The following is a 23,114-nucleotide window of genomic DNA, read 5'->3' on the forward strand; positions in this document are numbered from 1 at the left end:
TTGGCTGAGGGAGGGGAGGGGGGAGAGGGTGGGGGGGGGGGGGGGTGTGGCCGGCTGCTGTGCCTCTCCTCCCCACACTGTGTGGTAGCTCAAGACCACTCATGCTGGGAGCGTTCACACCATGGGAACTGGAGGAGAACCAGGCAGGCTCTTCTCTCCCCAAGACCCCTTGTTAGACACTGGCCAGGAGAGGAGCTTGTTGTTTGGGGAGGTGAGAATGTGATCCGGCTGCCGGGAGGCTGGTGTGGGCATCTCCTCTTTCAGACCCACATGCCACTGTGTCCACCTGTGTGTGCCTCAGGCTGACTTTGTTATTCTCACGCGTGTCCGTCTGAAGGACCAACTTGGACTTTTTCATTATTGTTTATAACATTGGAACAGTGGGAATGGGACCAGTAACTGTGATGATTTGCCAAAATGTCAGACCAATGGCCTTTTCAAGTGGCAAGGTTTTGCAAAGTAAGCTTGAGTAAATCAAGAAACAGAAGCTCGGAAGTGTCAAACAGAAGCATTCATCCCCCTAAACCAATACTATTTCTTTTTATAATTCTAGTTGCCGTCCACATGCCTGGGATGCAGGGATTATATATGGAAAGGGTCAGAATTACTAATGGTCCTGGTGCCTCTGTGTTCCAGGTGCAGTGCAGGATGTGGGAAAATAACAGAGCAGGCCTTCAAGGAGCAAAGGGAGCAGTGGGAGCTCTAACCAAAGGATGAAGGGTAGGCACTTGGGTTAGTGGCATCCACAAATCAGATAGGTGACTATCCGTGTATACAGTTTGGGAAGGACTGTGAGTAGCACATCATTCCTTTTCCCTACCGTAGGACCTGATCATATTCAAGTCCTTCTAGGCCTTACAAGAAAGCCTGGAATGTGACCATTTTTAATGATTTGGAGGTGAAATGCAGTGCCCTATCCCAGCTCACCCTGCCCCCTGCCAGCCAGCCCACTTTCTGACTCCTACAGCTGCCATTAGACTCACTCCTAATCCTCCTGTAAAATACAAATCCTCTCAGTGTTTCACTCATCAGCTTTGAATCTTAATGTGAATGAAGGTCTGCTTCCTCTCCGAGGGCAGAGTTTCTGCAGCGAGAGAGTAGTTGATAAATGGGCAGCTGGATGAGGGAGTAGGAGTTGAGAGAGAAATGAGGAGAAAGGATAGAAAAGGGAGCGTGCAGGTGGAAGGAGCCAGCGCCTGAAGCAATCCAGGTGTAAGGTTGTTTAAAACACCCATGACTGAAGGTCCAGGTTGCACTTCTCTTGGCTGAAACCTCCCAGTCAACAGGACAACTTCCGTCCTGACAGAGCTGTTCAGCTTTCCGTGGGAGTTATTTTTCAGGGAACAGGAGGAAAGCGACATTGATCGAGTCCTGTAGCTTAGATACGGTCTACATCCATCTCATTCAGCCCCTGGAGAGTGATGGGGATTTATTACCACTCCTGCTTACCAGGAGGAGATGGGCTCAAGGAGTCCAAGTGATTTGCCTGAGGTAATGGTAGGCAAGAGGCAGCGCCAAGATCAAAATAAACACCTGACTTCAAAGACCAGGCCTCTTTCTATTATAAAAAATAAAAGTGAAAAGGAAATTAAAAAAGCACACCGTGACCTCCATCAGAACTCACACTCTCCTCCTAAGATGATGGATCCTTCTTCCGCTCCTACCATCCACCAGCTCCACACACAGATTCCTTTCCTGTATCTCCCCAGAGGCAAGAAAATTATCCAGCTTTCTTTTCTGGATAAAAGTTATGAAACATTACCTTTTGTTATTTTCCAGATATAATTCAATATCAAATAATATTTGTCCAAATCACACACATTTTTTTGTTCTACACACACACACACACACACACACACACACACACACACTGATGTGGGGAAAAGAGGCAGCCTCGTAAACAGAATAAAAGAAATCAAAGCACAAGATTGTATGTTTTCATCTGTCTGAATGAAAGTCTCATGACAGGTGCTTTCCTGAAATGTGCAGGTAGTGCACTGTGGAGGCAGAGAGCAGGCACCTCCCGCACCTCAAGAAATCTGTGAAGGCTTCCTGGTGGAGATGACAAATATGGGATGACTTCCAGGTCCAGAGAAGCACTAAGAAACTGCTGAGCAGTTCAAAGGAGATGCAAGCCTGGGCGCTGCAGGGGTGACAATGGCCTTCTCTTGAAGCTGACCCATCTGAGCACAGGTTCTCAAAGTGTGAGCCCCAGACCAATGGCATGAGTTTCACCTGGAACCTTCTCAGAGATGCATATGCTCAGATCCAGCCCTGAATATGCTGCATCCAAACACTGATGGTGCCCCAAACCCATGACCTAGCCAGCATTCTAAGTAATCAGATGCATACTTGAATTTGCAAACCACTGGTCCAGTGATGGCGAACCTTTTGAGCGCGGCGTGTCGGCATTTTGAAAAACCCTAATTTAACTCTGGTGCCGTGTCACATATAGAAATTTTTTGATATTTGCAACCATAGTAAAACAAAGACTTATATTTTTGATATTTATTTTATATATTTAAATGCCATTTAACAAAGAAAAATCAACCAAAAAAATGAGTTCGCGTGTCACCTCTGACATGCGTGTCATAGGTTCGCCATCACTGCACTGGTCTAAAGCCCCAATCAAGGGTTTAAATTCTGGACATACACAGAAGTTTCACTGTGAAGTGTTTTCTAGTCCACTCTTCTAAAATGAACCTGTGACAGGTCCTCCTTGACAGGTTCTTGTTGCGTGGGATCCTGCACTCCTTGAAAGGACTGCATTTAACTAGGATTTCGGTCCTCATGCCTGACGTGCTGGGCCTGGACTTAGGGGGCATTCCTGGGTTTTGTGGAGTGCAAGAGCAAGGACATTTGAAGAGTGTGTCTGTGTACGTATGGGCACACATGTGCCCATGTTTATTGCTGTGGTGGATGAGCCAAGCTTATAACTATTTCTGAAATTTTCTAGGATGACACAATTTGCCTCCAAAATGCACAGCCGCCATAGACACTGCCTGGGTGTGGAAACTGCAGCTCTTAAATACAATCAAGTGGGAAGTGCGCACAGTTCCCCACGCAGCCATTGCAGTGACTGTCCACATATGACAAGATGAATGATCCAGAAACCCCGTAAATTCTATTTGACATTGATAAAGGGAAGGAGACTCAATATACAGGTTCTGTTCCTAGTGTCCTTTGTACTCAGGCTTCCTGTCACTCTACTAGATTAAAACGTGCACACTTGGGTGGCTTGCTTGGTGGCACCATGAGCCCCTCCCATGATTCTTTCTCCTCACAATGATTGTAGACAGCGTTCAGAACAGAACAGAGGACCGTGTAGTTAGGGGTAATTGGGGGATCTCCATGTTTTGCTTGGAAGGCTGGATCTGAAATCCCATGGCCCACAGCCTAAAGTTGTAACGAGGCACTGTAGATGGCAAGTGGGTTATTTAATAGGGATCACAGGGCTGATTCAGGGTGGCAGTCCTAAAGAAACACACTTGGGGACCAAACTGTGATTTCGGAGAACTACCTTTCTCCTAACCTTCTGCCTGAATTTGCTGTGTTGAAGGGTTTTCACAAGCTGGGGAGATGCCGTCTAAAAAAGCAGCACTGGTTAGAGCGGTGCAACCTTTCTGTTGCTGTGAATTAGACTTTTTTCTTCTTCTCTTGCTCTATTTTTTCCTTCAGAGGACATCCTCCTCTTTGCACCGTCTTTTTTCCTCCCCACCCCCCCACCCCTGCTCAACTTCTAACACTTTTGTTTGTTCTTTTTTTATTATTCTTGAACCCAATATTTTCTCTGCAGTGGATATTGGCTGCTATCTGACAGTATTCACTTTCTAGCATGGTTGGATAATTTACTTTTTGATAGTTAATACAAGCCAGCTGTCATTGCATTGGTATTTTGTTTAAAGGTACATTGTTTTCATTCAGTTTGATGAGGATTTTTGTTGTTTTGAATGTCTATGGGGTAGGCTTTTAATTAAAGGTCAAGATCACCTCTTCAGGGAATATCTTTCCTATTTCACCCCAAATTAGTTGATTTTTTTCTTTGATCCTGTTGCATTATAGTTTTCAATGGGAGAAATTAAGTTATTTCTTCTATTAGACTATTTCCTTCTTTGTGGTAGCCTATGTGTTTTTATATTCCAGTGTGTCTCATAACTATGTCTGTTCTACTTATCTATTGCTATGTAACCAACAACCCCACAACTTTAAGGTTTAAGACGACTTTGATTTTCCTCACAATTCTGTGGGTCAGAAATTTGACAGGACACAGCTGGATGGTTCATGTCCAGTCCCTGTGCTGTCAGCTGGAGCTAGAAGAGCCATTTCCAAGACAGCTTCTTTATTCCATCTGGCATCTTGGTGCTCTGTGGGCTGTCTGTCTCCACAGGCCTCTGGCCCTAGAGGACTCCACATGGCATGGGATTTACACCACTCCAAGATATCACTTTTTACAAGGCAGTTCAGAACTCCAAGAGCTAGTGTTCTGAGAGGCCCAGGTGAAATCTGAAAAAGTCAAGGTCCAGCCTTGGAAGTCTCAGAAATAACACTTTAACCACATTCTACTGGTCAAGCAAGTCAGCAAGGCCAGCCCATAATGCATCACAAAGCATTTGCAACCAACTTTAACCGACCACTATGACAATACTGGTGATGAGTGCAATTAACATTTACAACTCATCGCCCATACTGCTCAGTATAGAGGAATAGAAACTAAATATTTGGCCAGTTGTCAAAATGTGTCTGGTGATGAATATCATTTTTTGCTTGGAAACTTGAGATATCATGTTAATAAATCAAATTAGTATTGACATAGGCCAAGAGCAAATATTGTTTATCTCTTATTTAATTTCTTATTTATCTATGATATTATGAAAATGATACATCAGAATGTATCCAATCTGTGTGTATGACCACCATTGAAAGGACATAGGTAAAAGTGCCTGATACACTCCTTGCACAAACTCATCTGTTTCAAGTCAACATAAACATCAAAATGAGTTTTAGCATTCACCCTAAACTGTAGCAAAATGCACTCAATTTAATCTTAACCTTTTTAAAAGAGGCATATAAGGTATGATTCCTGTCTCAAATTGCTTACAGTCTAACTAGAGAAGACTAGCAGTATTCATAAAACTATTAAGCTCAATTGAAGGTATTATAATTAATGGTTAAAATATATGGCCCTTTTTTTATGATGGAGCTCAAACTAATAAACACAGAGGACTAGGAATTAAAAATCACTCTTTGGTTCCCAGACAAGAAAGAGCTAAAGGAGTTCATTACCACCAAGCCAGTATTGTAGGTAATGTTGAAGGGACTTCAAGAAGAAGAAGAAAGGAGAAGGAGAAGGAGAAGGAGAAGGAGAAGGAGAAGGAGAAGGTGGAGGAGGAGGAGGAGGAGGAGAAAAAAATCTGAGAAGGAGAAGGAGGAGGAGAAGGAGGAGAAGGAGGAGAAGGAGGAGAAGAAGGAGAAGAAGGAGGAGAAGAAGGAGAAGAAGGAGAAAGAGGAGGAGGAGGAGGAGGAGGGGAAAATATTAAAAATATTAATAATAAAATCGAGATAACCACATCCCTGTCAATAATTACCTTAAATGTAAATGGATTATATGCTCCAATCAAAAGACATAGGGTGGCTGAATGGATAAGAAAATCAGAAGCACACATATGTTGCCTATAAGAGAACCATTTTAGATTGAAAGACACACAGACTGAAAGTAAAGGGATGGAAAAGATATTTCATGAACTTGGAAACAAAAAAAAATCTGGGGTAGCAATATTTATATCAGACAAAATAGACTTTAAAACAAAGGCTATAGCAAGTGACAGAGAAGGACCCAGCAATTCTACTTCTAGGTATTTATCTGAAGAAAACCAAAACACTAAATCAAAAAGACGTAGGCATTCCTATGTTCATTATAGCATTGTTTACAATAGTCAAGATATGGAAGCAACTTAAGTGCCCATCAATAGATGAATGAATATAGAAGATGTGGTACATATATTCAATGGAATACTACTCAGAGTAAAATCTTGTCATTTGTGACAACATGGATAGACCTAGAATGCATTATGCTAAGTGAATTAATTCAGACAGAGAAAGACAAATACCATGTGATTTCACATATATGTGGGATCTAAAAAAACAAAATAAGCAAGCAAAAAAACCAAAATAAACTCATATATACAGAGAACATTTTGATGGCTGTCGGATGGGAGTGGGGTTGGGGGAATGAGGGAAAGGGGGGAAGTGATTATGATGTACAAATTGCCAGGTATAAAAATAGTCATGGGGATATAAAGTACAGTATAGGGAATATAGTCAATAATATTGTAGTAAGTATGTATGGTGATGGATACTAGATTTACTGTGGTGATCACTTACTAGTAAGTTGTATAAATGTCTAATGACTATGTTGTACACCTGAAACTACTATAATATTGTATTATATATAGGTAATTTTAAAAATATTTAAAGATCATTATTTGGTAATCACCACTGTAATAAGTTTTTTGCCAAAAATTATTAATGGATACTAAAATTAATGAATAAAAGTGTGGCTATTCAGATGTTTGCACAATCTCAAAATATTTGCATATTTATATAGTTTTGAAGTAACTTTCTAGACAATATTTACTGATTACAAAGGAAAATTAATAACTTTTTAGTGGATAAATATGGCCGATCCTAACCTCACCAAGTGATTGAAGTTAACATACTAGTAATGGGATAAATTGGTATCACGGGCCTCATGATATGATGTACTGAGGACAGGATATTATTGCTGTAGTATTCTTGCCAAAAATACTTAATCTAACTGTGGGAAAAAAGCAAATAAATCCAAATGAAAGGAAATTCTACAAAATAACCAGCCTGTACTCTTGAATAAATGTCAAGGTCATGAAAGACCGAAGAACTCTTCCATATGGCAGGAGACTACAGAGAAATGATGACTAAGGGCAGCTCTGGGAGTCTGGATTGGACCCTGAACCAGACAAGAACATTAGAGGGATAACCAGTGACATTTGAACAAGGTCTGTAGAGATTAGGTATTGAATCATAGCTAATTGCTTAGATAACTATATATATGGTATTTTGATTATGTAAGAAAATGTATGTTATAGAAAATATACCTCCCAATGTTAAGGGTAAAGGGACATCCTGTCTGCACCTAGCTCACCAATGTTCTTGATTTTTGCAGTGTGTCTGGTTGTAGGCAGGTGTGAAACCAAGAGTGGTAAAGGAGTTGGGGGGTTGTTTGTAATGGTCCCAAACGCTTTTTGTACATCTGGAACTACTTTTTAAATCTTAAATATATGCCCCATTTAAGTATTTTAGGTTCAGATCTGAGCCAGACTACAAAACATTGGTAGAATAGAGGAAAGCCAGTGGGAAGTGAAGCATGTTCCAGGCTAGAGCAGCAGCACCGAGGGCGCCGCCTGGGGAACAGACTGGGCCTCCAGAGAAGCAGGGCTGGGGCTGGGCCTGCCTGGGAGGTGGCATGTGCCCTCCAGGGCTGGGCCTGCCTGGGAGGTGGCATGTGCCCTCCAAGCAGCAGCAGTGCCAGTGGGGACAGCTGTGTGGGCACAGAGTACAGGCACTTGACAGCGTACAGTGGAGATGGTATTTCATGCAGAGGGGACTTGTAGAACTCTCCTCACTTCACCCTCTGGAAAAGGATGTTGTGTGAGTCTGCGCAGGCTGCTGTAACAAGTCTGTAGACTGGGTGGCTTGGAAACACATGCCTCACAGTTCTGTGGGGGCTGGGCCTGCCTGGAGAGATGGCATGTGACATTGAGCAGCAGCAGTGCCAGTGGGGACAGCTGTGTGGGCACAGAGTACAGGCACTTGACAGCGTACAGTGGAGATGGTATTTCATGCAGAGGGGACTTGTAGAACTCTCCTCACTTCACCCTCTGGAAAAGGATGTTGTGTGAGTCTGCGCAGGCTGCTGTAACAAGTCTGTAGACTGGGTGGCTTGGAAACACATGCCTCACAGTTCTGTGGGCTGGAGAGTACAGATCCCGGTGTCAGCATGGTGGAGATCTGGGAAGGGCCTCTTCCCAGCTCAGGGCCTGTGCCTTCTCCCCATCCTCCCATGGGGAAGGTAGCTAACAAGCTCCCAGAGCCGCTTTTACAGGACACACCCCGTTCACTAGGGCTCAACCCCCATGACCTGAGCACCTCCCAAAGGTGCTGACCATCACTTCAGGCATTAGGATTTCAACATATGAATTGGGGGGGCGGGTTGGAGGGGGAGAGGGGACTGTTTATAGTGTGGAGAGCTTTTTAAACACAATAAGCACTTAGCAAACATGTCAAACTCATGGCCCAACCGTGAGTTTGACATGCTTGACTTAGAGAATTAATGTAGAACAGTTGGTTTAGCAGCATCAGTCTATTCAACCATCTGTAAGCTCTGGCTAGCTTATCTAATCACAGAGCAGGACCTCTGAGTAACATAGTTCCTTTTAAATATACATTAATTCCTACCCATTCTGCACAATAAACCAAAACAATGTGTATATTCTGTGTGAGACTCTTTCACTTTATAAAGACATTTGAGGACTTTAAAGATGAAATCAGAACATATTTAGGTCCCTAAATTGGGAGTCATGGGGAACCACAGAGCGGGAGGTCCTCTGACTTGTGGACTCAGCCCAGAGCAAGGCCTTGGTTGCTGCAGAGTAAAAGGCAGAAGAGAGAGCCTGCTGTGCTCATGTGGATGCTCTCCTTGCATCCTCTGGGTGCACTGGCTTACTAACATTTATTTAAGGTGCGGAAGGCCCGTGTTGTCATTTCTGTAATTCTCAGTAGTAACACCTACATTTTCTTTCCCTCCTGCTTATCTGTCCCATCCCTGCCATACAAATATTAACTGTTTCTTTAAATCACATTTAATTAAGGATTTTCTTTTCTTGCCTTTGTCTCATGTCAGTAGCAGGTTAATCCTGAATTTCTAATAAATGCAAATGGATTAAAGAAAATCATGAGTTCAAGATTATTTTAACTTCACGGGCATAATTGTTAATATCTCTATTGTCCCCTGGGATATGTAGGATTATATCAATTAAATTGGTCTCTGTAACTGAACACATTAGCCGTAAATGTGACTATTGTGTCTTCACGAGCACCTGTTAGGTGTTTAATTTACTTGCCTGTAATAGATTGTCAGAGCTGTAAATGTGAGGCAAGCGATGTAAACGGTATAATGACTGCAATTATCCGAACAGATCGAAGGTAGTGTTATTGCAATGTGATATTGTGGGTAGGAGCACGATACAGACATTCCATATAAATTCCCATTTTCAGCTTTATTTCCTTACCCATTTTTTCCCAAGACATTTAAAGTGAAAACAATGTAAACCAGCATTGCCATGCTCTTCTTTATCTCTTCCCATTACCCTCATGCCATTGCCTCCCTAAAACCAGCAAGCTTTGCAAAAGCTACATTTCTCCTAAGAACAGTTTCATAGAATCGGAATTCCATTGGTTTCCCCCATATCATGGCATCTGAATATTTGAACTGGAAGTCACTTTGTAGATTGTCGAGGTTGTTCCCTTAGGACAGTGGTCGGCAAACTGCGGCTCAGCAAACTGTGGCTCGTGAGCCACATGCGGCTCTTTGGCCCGAGTGTGGCTCTTCCACAAAATACCGACTTCTGCGCATGGGCCACGAAGTTTCAATCGCACTGTATGTGCACGCCCGCACGTGGTATTTTGTGGAAGAGCCACACTGAAGGGGCCAAAGAGCCGCATGTGGCTCGCAAGCCGCAGTTTGCCGACCACTGCCTTAGGATATTAGGTAAAGAACTGTAAGCCCAGCAAGGTTGAGGGACCCGCTGAAGGTTACACAGCCCGGTATTGCCAGGTAAACGGCAGTGGAACGAAACTGGCACTGGACCCAGCCCTCCCACCCGGGTGAGGACAGCAGAGGTTCTACCCGCGGTGCCGAGCAGCTGCGCTGTGACAGCCTGAGCAATCCCTGGAGGGAACAGCCACGAGCCAGACCCGGCTCCCAGTCTGGTTTGGGTGGGGCGTGAGGAGGAGAAGCAGTCTGTGCCTGACCAATGCTTTCAAAGTTCAAACAGAGGGTCAGTGTGAGGGTCAAAGGGTCGGGCTGTGTGGCAGATATCTGTCCATGAGGGGAAGGGAAAAAAAGGGCAAATCTCGCCTCAGGGACAAGAAGGTTGGGGGTGTAGCTGAAACAGGGATTGGAGCCCAGACGGACAAGGTTGAAGCCAAGATTTAGAACTGAAACCTGAAGAAGAAATGGGTTTGAATCCCGGGCCTCAAGCTATGAGTAAGGTCCAGAGGATCTAGGGCAAGAGCACCTGCAAACAGGTCTTCCCTCAGCACGCTGCCTCAACTCTTCACCCCAGTTTCATTGCTGAGTAACAAACTAGCCTAAATCTGAAACTTATGATACATCTGAAAAAAACAACAACAAAAACAAACAAACAAACAAAACCCCAAAACACAACAACACACATTCAAGTTATCAGGAACACACAAAGAAAACCACACATAACCCACGCCTTCTGCATTACCAGAAAACAGAACAATAGGACTTCAAATTCCTGTAAGTAGAAAAATGAACACCAAGTACCCACAGAACTATCCGTAGGGTATGCATCGGAGGATGGCAGCAGAAGGTGTAAAGAAAGCACACCCAGGGGAGAAGGTCCCACGGCACATGCTCAGTACTGACCACAGGTGCAGACAGCTGGCTCCCCGGGCAGCTCTGGGCAGGGCATGCCAGTGTGAGGCCTGAGGTAGCTGTCAGACAGGCAATGTTCTGGGGAGAAGGAAGCAAAGAGAAAAGGGGAGGTAGAGGGAGTGCCATTTGGAAATGTGTTTGTGAAGGAAAAAGGAAGAGGGGGAATTTTATGATGGTATAGAAATAAATGGCCTCTCCAATTGTCATCCATTAAGGAGGCTAAAGGGAAAGGGCAAGAGTGAAAGAATAGTACGTGACCATGATATTCTCCGACAAAGTAGAAAGAATGCAACTAGGAATTGGGTGGAAAGGGAGTGAGAGGGAAAGTGATTGAGGCGTATGTCATAGGAGGGAGTTAAGGGGTGTGAATTTAACTAGGTAGTAACAACTAAAGTCAGACAACAAAAGGAGTAATGAACCCGAAGAGTGTGGATGTAAATGGGGTTGTGGGAGGGGTACCTCCCTGAGTGTACCTTTTGGTATGGTTTTGACTTTTGCAATAATGTTAATGTTTTTCATGTTCAAAACCAAAAATATAACCAACAAAAGAGGAGAGATTAGATTTGAATACTATCAGAAAAATATAAGTGAACTGAATTTCAAATAAATAGCATAACTACACTAATGTTGGGGGAACCAGTCTAGTAATTTTTGAACACATTATTTTCACTATATACCTTCATTCTTAAAAAAAGTTGTGAATTCTTTTTAATATAGTCTTTTGTGGTTAAAAATTGTGTATGCATTGTAGGATTGAAGAACTGAGTATGATCTTGGCAGCCCATGTTCTAGAAAAAAGAAGATACAAGTAGGAAAATAGGAAAAGGAAGAATTGTTTGTTCTGGGGTTGAGAGGTGTGTGTGTGTGTGTGTGTGTGTGTGTGTGTGTGTGTGTCTGTCTGTCTGTCTCTGTGAGGGAAGGAAGCAATGACTCCTCTGTAGCAACTGACACACATTAACACCAGGTCTTAGTTTCCAAATGGCATTCACTGAGGAAGCAGGATTCCTTGAGGAAATGGTCCTTTTCAGGGATGGGGCAAGAAAAAAGCAAATGCACCTGAAACATTTCCATGTGCCAAAAAAGGAAGAAAATGTTTTTTAAATGATGAAACAGGTCAAAAGGACACAGCATAATGGGGTTCACCTTCCCAAAGCAGGGCAATGTGATCATCCAAATAAATACTGACAGTAATAACTTCTGACCCTTTCAATAACATAAGAATCCAATTACTCATACTAATAAATGATTAGGAAAAGCACTTTCTTTTGATTAACTGAAAACTCAAAATGTAGGTTGAGAAATGATAGAAACCATCATTTACAAACAAAGTTATCACTGATTCAGGGAAGACTCATGGATGGTTGCTAAACTCAGGCGATGATGAAAGTTTGATGAGGACTAAGCTCTTTTCATCACCTCAAAGTACCTCCCCATGATTTACTTACTAATTGTAAAGGAAAAGAGAGTAACTTTGCAGGTCCCACCTTAACCTAGTGATCAAAGTTAACTTGTCCAATGAGAGGACACGTGAATATCGCGTGAATCCATGATGCACCGAGAAGGACCCAGCATCACCTGTGTTATCCCTGCCAGGTGTGCATGAGGAAAGTTGAACCAAATCCAAATTAGGAACACTCCAGAAAATAATTGGCCTCTACTTTTGAAAAAAAGTAAGGAGAGAGGGAGAGAGAAAGGAAGGGAGGAAGGAAAAGAGGAAAGGAGAGGGGGAGAGAGGGAGGGAAGGAGAAAAAGAAGGAAAGGGTGAGTCAACAGCATGAAATATAGGAACTATTTCAGATTAAAGGTTCTGGACGACTGACAAATAGATGCAATGCATAATCCTGCATTGAACTCTGAACTGGAAGAAATGTGCTACGATGACATTATTGGGACAGTGGATGAAATTGGAATAAGGACTGTAGATTAGATTGTGGCACTGTATTAATGTTATTTCCTGACATTGGAAACTAAACTGTGTTGTGTAAGACAATGTCTTTGTTGTTAGAAAATACATAGAAGTATTTAAGGCTATAGAGCATCATGTTTGCAACTTGTTCTCAAGTTGCAGGGAAAAAAAAGGAAAAAGTATGAGATAGCAAAATGTTAACAGTTGGTGCATCTGAGGAAAGGGTAGCAGTTCATACTATTCTTGCAAATCATCTGTAAGTGTGAAATTATTTCCAAATATAATTTTTTAAATAATTGACAGGAAGAAACTATAAAGGAAAACATGTTGGTCTATGTACCACCTAAAAATTATGCCATAATTTGAAATAATTATTTCAGAGTTCTCTATGCCCCCTCCTCTATCAGGGAGGATGTAGGGAAGAGTCTGGTAGAGCCATGTTTGCTAGGGAAGTGGGGTGGGTGGGTGGTCACAGTCACAGCCATGAGGAGGAGTAACTTGTACAGTTTGGAAGTCAGGCTGGGCCAACAGTGATAGAAATGGACCCAGGCCACAGGATGCAGAGGGTGGTTCTTACGCCACCATGGCATGATCTCCCTACCAACTAACATGCATATTCTGATTGATTTCCCCCTTATTATTCCACATAGCAGCTGAGTGACCATATTTCACCTCGTACCATAGAGCAAGCATGTCAAACTCGCGGCCCTCGAGCCACATGCCTTGTTTATTTGGCCCATGTTAGCCTTTGAGCTTGACATACTTGGTATGGTAATTGATATAGCATTCAGATACACACATGGCTCTGAGGGGCAGAAAAGCAGTAATTCTAAATGAGAGAGAGGGAGAAGGACGTGTAAGCATAACCCAATTCTTAAATTTGTTATTGTATTCTTAAGTTCAAAAGTCATTGATGAATTGGAAAAGCGTGTTTAGTTTGCATTCGGAATCGCACTTCCGTGAGTTTACCTGAGATTCTTCTCTGTGGTCCACACACATATTGGGTCATGAAGCTATGGCCGGTGCAAACGAAGTGGATTAAGGCATTTCTTACATTTACAGTTTCATGGGATGAAATGAACATTGTAGTCTTTCTGTGGGACACTCACATCAAGCATTCTCACATACTGGCTTCTATGCAGTCAGCATCTCTGGGTCACAGTTCCTTAGGTGGGAATGCATTTTTGTGAAGCACGAGGCTAAGACAGAAGTCAGCCCTGAGATATTTATAATGGTCCTCGGAGCACACTCGTCAAAGGCTCTTCTCAAAGGTTGTTCAGATCCTGAGGAGGTCTGTGGAGTAGCTGCATTGACTAGGTTGCCAGGTAATACAACGCTTCATGGATTCATTTGTATTATTTTTGTATCTTGCTGCAGGCAGAGAATTCAGCATTGGCTTTGGAAAATGAGAATCAAAGGGAACAGTACGAGCGATGCCTCGACGAGGTAAGTGGGAGGGAGAGCTCCGTGATGAGGGGCCGCGCTGCTTAGAATTTCCTTAGTGAGATCGTAACGTACGTCCATCGCAGGGCCATTTTGTCCTCTGAAGGGAGGTTGAAAGTGTGCACATTGAGAAGGAAGCCCAGTCACTCCCTCCCCGTCCCCTCCCTCTTCCCTTCTCTTCCTGTTCCACTGTACAGGCATCTGTAAGTTCCTTCCCTTATTGTTTAATATTCTTGGGGCACAGCTGGGTATGCCTCCCTGTATGATGAATTCCTCCGTCCAGCAAGTACGAGCCCAGCCTGCATCTCAGTTCACACAGGATGCCATTTCTGGAAATGCTAAACCCCACAGACTGGGCGGGGCGACGCGCGCAGTTATCAGCCAGAGTGAAAAGATCAGCATATTGAGAACACGCCAGGAGAGAAAGGGACTCGAAGGAGAAAATCTGAGTGGAATGGAAGAAGACAGGGCCCGTGCATGAGTAAACTTGAGAAATGTTATTTGATGTTAATGAAGAGATGAAGGCAGAGATGATGGGCTTTTCAGAATTCCTGAGAGGTGAGGGGGGAATTGAAGTTGTGGGCAGGGCCTCATTCTCCCACACACCCCTGTCAGGAGTCTGCTCCTACTGTATCCTCCAGCAGGACCGGCCATTCGCCGCACCAACAAGCTCTCGTCTGAGATTTCTTGGTGATCAGAGTTATTCATCTAATGGGATGACTTTCTTAGTTGTCTGCCCAATACTGCAAACTTGCACATGTCCTTCTAGGACAGTGGTTCTCAACCTTCTGGCCCTTTAAATACAGTTCCTCATGTTGTGACCCAACCATAAAATTATTTTTGTTGCTACTTCATAACTCTGTAATGTTGCTACTGTTATGAATCATAATGTAAATATCTGATATGCAAGATGGTCTTACTCTTAGGCAACCCCTGTGAAAGGATCATTCGACCACCAAAGGGGTCGCGACCCACGGGTTGAGAACCACTGTTCTAGGAGATTCAGTTTGACAGTTGTTATGCTATAGCTGACACAGATGTTAAGAAAATAAGAAAACTCCGTTTCACTGGGCTCCATGACCTTACCCGTGGAAATGCCACCATATCTGGTCTTTTCTTCCTTACTAAGAATTGGGAAACCTTTTCCAACAAACTCCTCTTGATCTTTCTTTCCCCTGTCTTCCCCCGGACAGCACCCCCACCCCCAGGGTCCCATAAGGTGATGGGTGTACTGTAAAGAACACAGGCTCAAGCCCCAGTTCTGAGGTCATCACCACCAGACCCCAATCTCCTCCCCTCACACTGGCAGCAGCCCCTCCTCAGAGTCCCCTGTGCTGGCGTTTCCAGCACCAGTGATTCCTGAAGGCTCACCCTGGACCAGCAGCGTCAGCCTCACTTGGGAACTTGTTAGACATGCACGTTCTCAGCCCCACCCCAGGCCTGTGGGATCAGATGCCAGGGGCCTAGCAGGTGATCTGTGTCAGCAAGCCCACCAGGTGGGCCGTCCTCAGAGCACAGGCCACTTGGCATTACATTTACTATATGTGGTGAAGGGACCTCAAAAGGACCCCAGAAAAAATTCAATTAGCATTTAATATTTTACTTGTTTAATATATGCAGCTCAAAATGGTGTCTGCATTTCTCTGCCCTGTCAGGCCTTAAAAAAGCTCAGCAATCTTTACAACGTCCAAAGGTAAAGTTGACATAAAGGGAAAAATGACAACTCAGAGTCCTGTGAGACCAGCTTGGCACTTCTCACCCCTGTCCCCCAGGTTCTTGGTCCAACCAGAGTTTAGGGCAAGAAAGATCCAATAGATCCAAGGATATTTAAAGGAACAGACATTGCCCTTGGGTCGCATGTATTGAGCAGCAAAGTTTTACTTTAACCTCCTGCGCAGAAATTTCCAAGGAGACCTAATCTGTATTCAGAAGTCAAATTCATGTGAATCACACCACAGTAACGTCTTATTTGTCACAATTCCCCTGCAAGTCACCCCTCCCCAGCAATCCAAAGGCTCACAGCATTACTTTAAGGCAGCGGTTCTCAACCTGTGGGTTGCGACCCCTTTGGCGGTCGAACGACCCTTTCACAGGGGTCTCCTAAGACCATCCTGCATATCAGATATTTACATTATGATTCATAACAGTAGCAACATTACAGAGTTATGAAATAGCAACAAAAATAATTTTATGGTTGGGTCACAACATGAGGAACTGTATTTAAAGGGCCAGAAGGTTGAGAACCACTGCTTTAAGGAAACTTGTGTTCTGTTTTCCTTGTGTTCCCAGTGCATGCATTCTCAAGGTTTCATCAGAACGTGTTCGCAAAACATGTGTTTCCACCCATAAAATCATTTCACAGAAAGTTTTCACTGAAGACGGGGTTTTCTAGAGGGAGTGCTCCTCTGTTCTTAATTGCAAACATTAGCTGTTGCCAAAGAGGTGATTTGCAGCAAAGAAGCACCTTTGAGCAATACAAATGTTTTGTATTCGTGAATGCGGGCCCCTGATTACACATGCCAGTTGTTTTGTAACTAATTGCATGAGGGTAGACAGTCCGTTTCCATGCATTGTAAGAGAACACTCTCAGAGGGATACTTGAATGTAGTAATAATGCCAACTGGAAATCCTTTCCAAGGCTGTTTATCCTAATTAGACAAACTAACAAGGTAAGGTCTCCTGTAAGTTATTTCCTTGCTAGTGGGTTTCAGAAAACATGCACAGATGGATAAAACATAAATTTGAAATGTTCTTCAATCCATTTTGCACTACTTGTTATTTTCTGGGAAATGAAGGATATATTGAGGACTTGGGGAGAACACTTGGGAGTCAGAAATTCCTTCTGTGTGTTCTAATGAATGGGTGTGCTTATTCAGAAGAAAAAAGACCCACATCCCTGGACACACACACACACACACACACACACACACATGCACACACACACACACGCACACACACACACAGGCTTGCTAGACAGGCACGTGCACACAGATGCTCACACGCCAGTGCACACACATGCTTCTCCACTACGCCATCATCTCTGCTTCTACCTGGCGCCTCATCTCCTTGCCTTGCAACACAAAGGCGAAAGGCAAAGCCCAGGGCTGCTCTTGAACTTTTCCCTGGGGGATCAGGTTGTAATGTCTGAATCTAAGGTCATCATCTAACTGTTTGACAGATTTACAGGCAAGCAGGGAATTGCTGTTTGTTCTCAGTATTGCTTTGACTGGTCCCTTTAAGGCCAACTCCTTCCCATGTAGAGAAGTGTAATGGCACATATAAAATAAGTAAAATAGCATCTCCTCAAACCGCTGCCTTGCATTTAGTCGATGGGTTCACTTGTGCCCTACAAATCTTTATTGGAAGTCAACCTCCCCCCAGGCCCTAGGGTGCCTCCAGACTGGCAGAAGTGAGGAGGTGGTAGCCACAGGAATGATGTGAGGGGAACTGAAGGAAATGGGGTGCCCTGGGGGCTTAGAGAGCACACAGCAGGGTCACCAGAGGGCAGGAGGAGTGGTGGGAGGGGCGGGGTGGTGCAGGGAGGAATTGAAAGGGATCTTTAGCAGAAGAAACTGGAGCAGGTGACACTTGGGATCTAGAAGGGCATGTGGTTCTGGCTCTGACCTGCCGGTTGGACTTACCTGGGGAGCTTTAAAAAGACTGCTGTCTGGGCCCCACCTCAGAGATCATCTGATTGTGGATGGAGTGCCACCCCCCCCCACCCCGGGGCATTAGAGTTTTTATAGTGTGGGAGGAGGAGGGGGGGTAAAATGTTCAGCCACAATTAGGAACCACCACCCTCAGGCTCTCTGAATGCTCTGCCTTAGGGAGCATTTTTAGAAAGTTTCCATGATGAAAGCTTCACTAAACTTGGATGTGATGGAAGAACAGCAGACACATGTGGAAACGGGGCTGTTTCCAAGTCCCCAGCAGTAGCAGATGTAAAGCCTATGTCAGTGCTTCCCAGTGTGTCTGGGCCCTTCCCTGTCAGAAAGATGTCCTCGGACCCACTCAGCCCTTCCAAGCAGGAGGAGGGCTGAGGGCATTGGCCACGTCAACACATGTCCCAGGTGAGGCTTTTGCACATAGACGCTGGAGAAACTGCCCCCTTCGGACCATGGAGTTAGTTGGCCAGGCTTCCGGTCCCTCGGGGAGGGTGCCACCTTGGAGCTCTTCCTGGCTTCCCTAGGTCTGCACTTCAGAGCACAAGGGCAGGGAAAATAGGCTTTTGGATGCTGGTCAGACAAAGAAAAAGCACCAGCTCTAGTTTGAAACCCAGACTAGATAAAGGCAGAGGGGGGTTGTGAAGAGTAGCTCTGAGCTTTTTCTCTGGTTCCTGTTCTGTACCCGTCCATTAGCAGCGCACTCTCGTGGCATATCCCACATCCGGGCCCTAAGTCATCTTTAACATCAATGTCTGGATAGACGTAGGGGGAAGATGGTCCTGCTATGGCCCCCACCTGGGTCAGATGCTCACTTCATGAAAGGATGGTGACATCAGCAGAAACCTGCTTCTTGTGCCTGCCCCAGACCGAAGCACACAAGGCAGTACCTATGCTCTAGACCCCATCGTTTCTGCACCACTCTGGGCTCATACTTGGTACTTGATGCACGTTCATTGAATGACTAAATGAATGAATGGAAATTAATTTCCACATTGGCTTTCCCTGGAATACCACATATATGTTTAATGAGTTTCTCCCACTCCCAGTATTTTACAGGATTTTTTAACAGGTTAAATAAATAATATAGGTGCTTACTACTTTATATTTACACATTCATAGTACACACATACACACACGTCATCCCTTTCCAAATAAAGTCCCTTATTCTTTCTAACTGATGAGCTGAAATTGCATTTTATTCTCTAAAGTTTGAGGGACTAGTGCAGACTTAACATTTACGGGGCGACTACTTTATATCAGAAACTGCCTGAGGGGTTTCCCTGGTTATGTCCATCACCCCTTGAATTTTTCACAGTGTGGATAGGGGCTGTCCTTCCCACCCTGTACACATCATGTCCGTAGATCTTCAACATCAGCAAGGGCAGTACTGGAATCCGAAGCTTTCCTGTGACGGCCCAGTGCTCCTCAGGACAGTAGGTCAAGCAAAAAAGCATAGAAACCTTCTCCAAAGCACGTTTTCCAGAGCCTGTGCTTTTTCACCCAATTATTAAATCACCTCACTGACCTGGCCCTGGCTTGACATGATACACCACACCCACAGGTGCAAGGATGGCAGTGAGACCACCAGGTGAGGAGAGGACTGCCAGAGCCTTCCTCCCCCTCAGGACCTCCCCACCCCATACCCCCTCCCTGACCCCAGCCCTGGGCCATCTTCCTGAAGTGCTGAGAACCCTTGTCATTCAGCCTCAGGGACTGCTTTGCAATGAAATAACAACTCCACTGCCCTGCTTTCTCCTCCCTCTGCCCACCCCTTCCAGGTGAATGCTGGGAGGAATCCTGACCCCTGGGAGCAACAGGGCAAAGGAGCAATGACCTGACCGTGTGTACCAGCAGGTGTCAGGGGAGCTGGCTTGTCTGAGATCTTACTGAGAAACCTGAGGCCTCTCCTTGGCATCCCTGCCTCACCCACAGCCTTGCTCAGCTCCCAGAGCAAAGCAAGGTGCTGTCCACAGAGAGCCTGAGGGAGGTTGTAAAACAAGCCCTGGGCCTGGGAACTGTCAGCTTTGCTCAGGCATCTCAGATCCCCCTGGGCCAGCCCAGCTGCTGTTTTTCCTTTCTTTGCAGAAGAAAGCTGTCAGGTGACACTGAAAGTTATTTGTTCTCATTAGCTGAGCCTGGGGGTGTGTGATTATTTGCAACCCAAGCACAGAAAGTGTAATGCCATGAGGACCGGCCATCCCAGGAATCATCTTGTAACCTATTAGAGGGCTCAGGCTCCAGACCAGGGTTCTATTGATGCATCAGGGAAGCTATACAGTTAAAAGTAGTAACAAAACCCAGGCGCTGTCTTCATAGACCAGTGATGGCGAACCTATGACACGCGTGTCAGAAGTGACACGCAAACTCATTTTTTTGGTTGATTTTTCTTTGTTAAATGGCATTTAAATATATAAAATAAATATCAAAAATATAAATCTTTGTTTTACTATGGTTGCAAATATCAAAAAATTTCTATATGTGACACAGCACCAGAGTTAAGTTAGGGTTTTTCAAAATGCTGACACGCCGAGCTCAAAAGGTTCGCCATCACTGTCATAGACAATACCCAGGAAAGCACTTGTACCGCCTGCCCACTCATCCGAGCCTGTGAGTCCTTCTGGGTAGTAAAACCCTGTGTCAGTAGGTAAAGAAATAATGCATTCGTGTATCTTTGTTCAATTTTCAGGTAGAGCAAACAATTGTCCAACTACAGGCCAGGAGGAACTGTGTCAGAGAGAGTTTGTTGAGCCTGGAGGGAAACACACTTGATTGCAAAGAAATGGGTTTATCCCTGCCCTGCGGGTGGGTGCAGTTAGGACATTCATTTCTGTCTCCTGGTAAATCATGTGGAGAGCTGCTTTATGCGGCCACTGTTCCACAGACTGGTTTAAGTGAGGGACCAATTGGTGGAAGAAAAGAAAATATTGATATCGGGCAGTTTTATGAGAAGGTAAATCAAATCCAAAGTTTGAGATCCAAAAGAATTAAATTATTGATGGTATGAATTAACTTTGGTACATTGTTCCCTCTTTAAGCAGCGTGACTAGTTCAATTCTTCAGTGTGTTTTATTTGCCAAGAATAAAGAAGATATATAGTTTGACTTTAACTTCTCAGTTACTTACAAATTGGAATGGATGTTTAAAAATTGAAAGATTTTCAAGATTATGCTCTTGGTCAATTTGTGTGAGCTAACTAGCATTTATCACCATTGTGATCACGTATAAATGAAATGATAAAGGAAAAAGAAAAGGTACCCATTAAGGAAAATATGGTTTATTTTGTTCTATCCTAGTTCTTGGGTATGCTTCTTTAACTTGGTCTAAAAGAAATACCTAAGAATATGTTTTCTTCAAAACTATAGTTTCAATAAAAGGCTTGTCCTTTTTACTTAATGTCAAAAACATAAATTTGGAAAGGATTCTGATGGAAAAAAATCCCTCTTGTGCACACAATTCAACTAGTCATTTATAGGTAATCTAGTCATGTACTGCTGTGGTGTGAATGCCTCCTAGCTACGAGCTGATGGCAGCCTATATTTCAATATTCTATGAGACTTACTGGTAGCAAGCTGTTGTTAAGAATGTGCTGTTCTATCAATATTGAGTTAAGAAACAATTAAGCTCCCTGAAAACATTCTTCCCACAATCTGTCCCACTATCCTAGACAGGAATACAAGCACACGCAGTTTAGCATGGCTGAAAATAAATCTGTTACCAAGAGAAAACAATGAGTGTATGCCTCCGCCTTTGGCTGAATGTGAGAAATACCAAGATGATTATATGCTTATCACACTGGGACATAATTGTGTTCTTGCTGCCTTCCTACCAGCTGTGCACCCTCTGAAACCAAGGCACACATCCTAGTCATCTAGCTTTGCAAATACTCTACAGATTTATATTGAACAAATGAAGGATGACGAAATGAGTGAAGAGAAGTACCTGATACCTAGGGTAGTTAAGTGTTCTGACTTGATCTTTAATGTTGTCAGGTTCAGTTATCACACTAAATGGTCATGTAGTGGCTGAAAAATATCACATAATTTACCTGTCCACCTTCATTTTATCAATAGAAGCCATATTAGGTACAAAGCTTCAAGGTTATGGTGAAGTTTAGTAAGTGATTTTTTTTTGTGAAGTGCTTTTGAAATATGCAGGAGAAAAAGAAATTTTAGTACAAATAGGTGTAGAAATTTTGAGTGGTTATCTGGAGAAAATGCCAGATCTTGAAATACCAGGGAGGTTATTGGTTTTACATGTGGCCCTTCGCTAGAATTGTGGCCACTTTTAAGCCAGTTATTATAAGGGAATGGGATTACCAAATTGGCTTAGATTAATCAAGATCCACCTCCTTGGTCTGAGAGGGGCCCAGTTTCACTCACTTTCCCAAGCTGCCTGATACCTGAAGAAAATTAGAATTCTGTTAATATATTACACTAGAGGCTCGGTGCACGAATTCATGCACCAGTGGAGTCCCTCGGCCTGGCCTGCGGGACCAGGCTGAAACCAGCTCTCCGACATCCCCCGAGGGGTCCTGGATTGTGAGAGGGTGCAGGCCAGGCCAAGGGACCCCACCAGTGCACAATCGGGGCCAGGGAGGGATGCGGCCAGCTGGGGAGGGACCATAGGAGGGCTCCAGGGCATGTCCGGCCCATCTGGCTCAGTCCCGATTGGCTGGACCCCAGCAGCAAGCTAACCTACCAGTCAGAGCGTCTACACACTGGTGGTCAGTGCACGTCATAATGACTGGTCTACTGGTTGACTGTCTGCCCCCCTGGTGGTCAGTGCATGTCATAGCAAGCAGTTGAGCAGCCTTAGCATATCATTAGCATATTACGCTTTGATTGGTTGAATGGCTGACCGGTCGACCACTTAGCATATTAGGCTTTTATTATATAGGAAGATGTGGTTTTACGTTGGGAGTAGCTCAAAATAACAGAGGCTATTATATTTCCCTCTCACATAGAAGTGCAGAGATAATACAGTTCCATGCATCATCAAGACCAGGTTTTTTATTTTCCTGCCCAACTATATGTGACTTCCATTGTCAAGGTGGCTGCTGAAGCTCCAGCCATCACTTTCATATCCCAGACAGAAAAAAGAGGAAGAAGGATAAGCCTCCTTCTTCTTAGAGACTTTCTATAATCCCAGGGAAATAGTCTTCTTATAACTCATTGGCCAGAAGTTTGTCACAGAGTGGCAGTTACAAAGGGGGCTGGGAAATGTAGTTTGATATGCCCAGTCAAAAATTAGGGCTTTTTAGTTAGGAGGAATGGGAAATGGATATTGGAATAAACAACTGCCAGACTATTACAGGTAGCAACAACAAATGGATGGCATAAATGTACATGGAGGAAAGAAGTAGAGTATACAGGAACCAATGAGT

The 23,114-nt window shown here is 44.0% G+C and overlaps 1 protein-coding gene across 1 annotated transcript in view; it reads left to right on the forward strand.

Annotated features, from left to right (window-relative positions):
* Nucleotides 1-23,114, forward strand: part of NCKAP5 (NCK-associated protein 5) — an 890,249-nt gene that overhangs the window by 655,784 nt on the left and 211,351 nt on the right. Inside the window, exon 8 of the mRNA XM_014546136.1 lies at nt 14,001-14,069. Coding sequence (XP_014401622.1) covers nt 14,001-14,069 — 69 coding nt within the window. The remainder of the gene's footprint in view (nt 1-14,000; nt 14,070-23,114) is intronic.

The sequence above is a fragment of the Myotis brandtii genome, unplaced genomic scaffold (assembly GCF_000412655.1).
Source record: "Myotis brandtii unplaced genomic scaffold, ASM41265v1 scaffold431, whole genome shotgun sequence".
NCBI classification, from domain to species: Eukaryota; Metazoa; Chordata; class Mammalia; order Chiroptera; family Vespertilionidae; genus Myotis; species Myotis brandtii.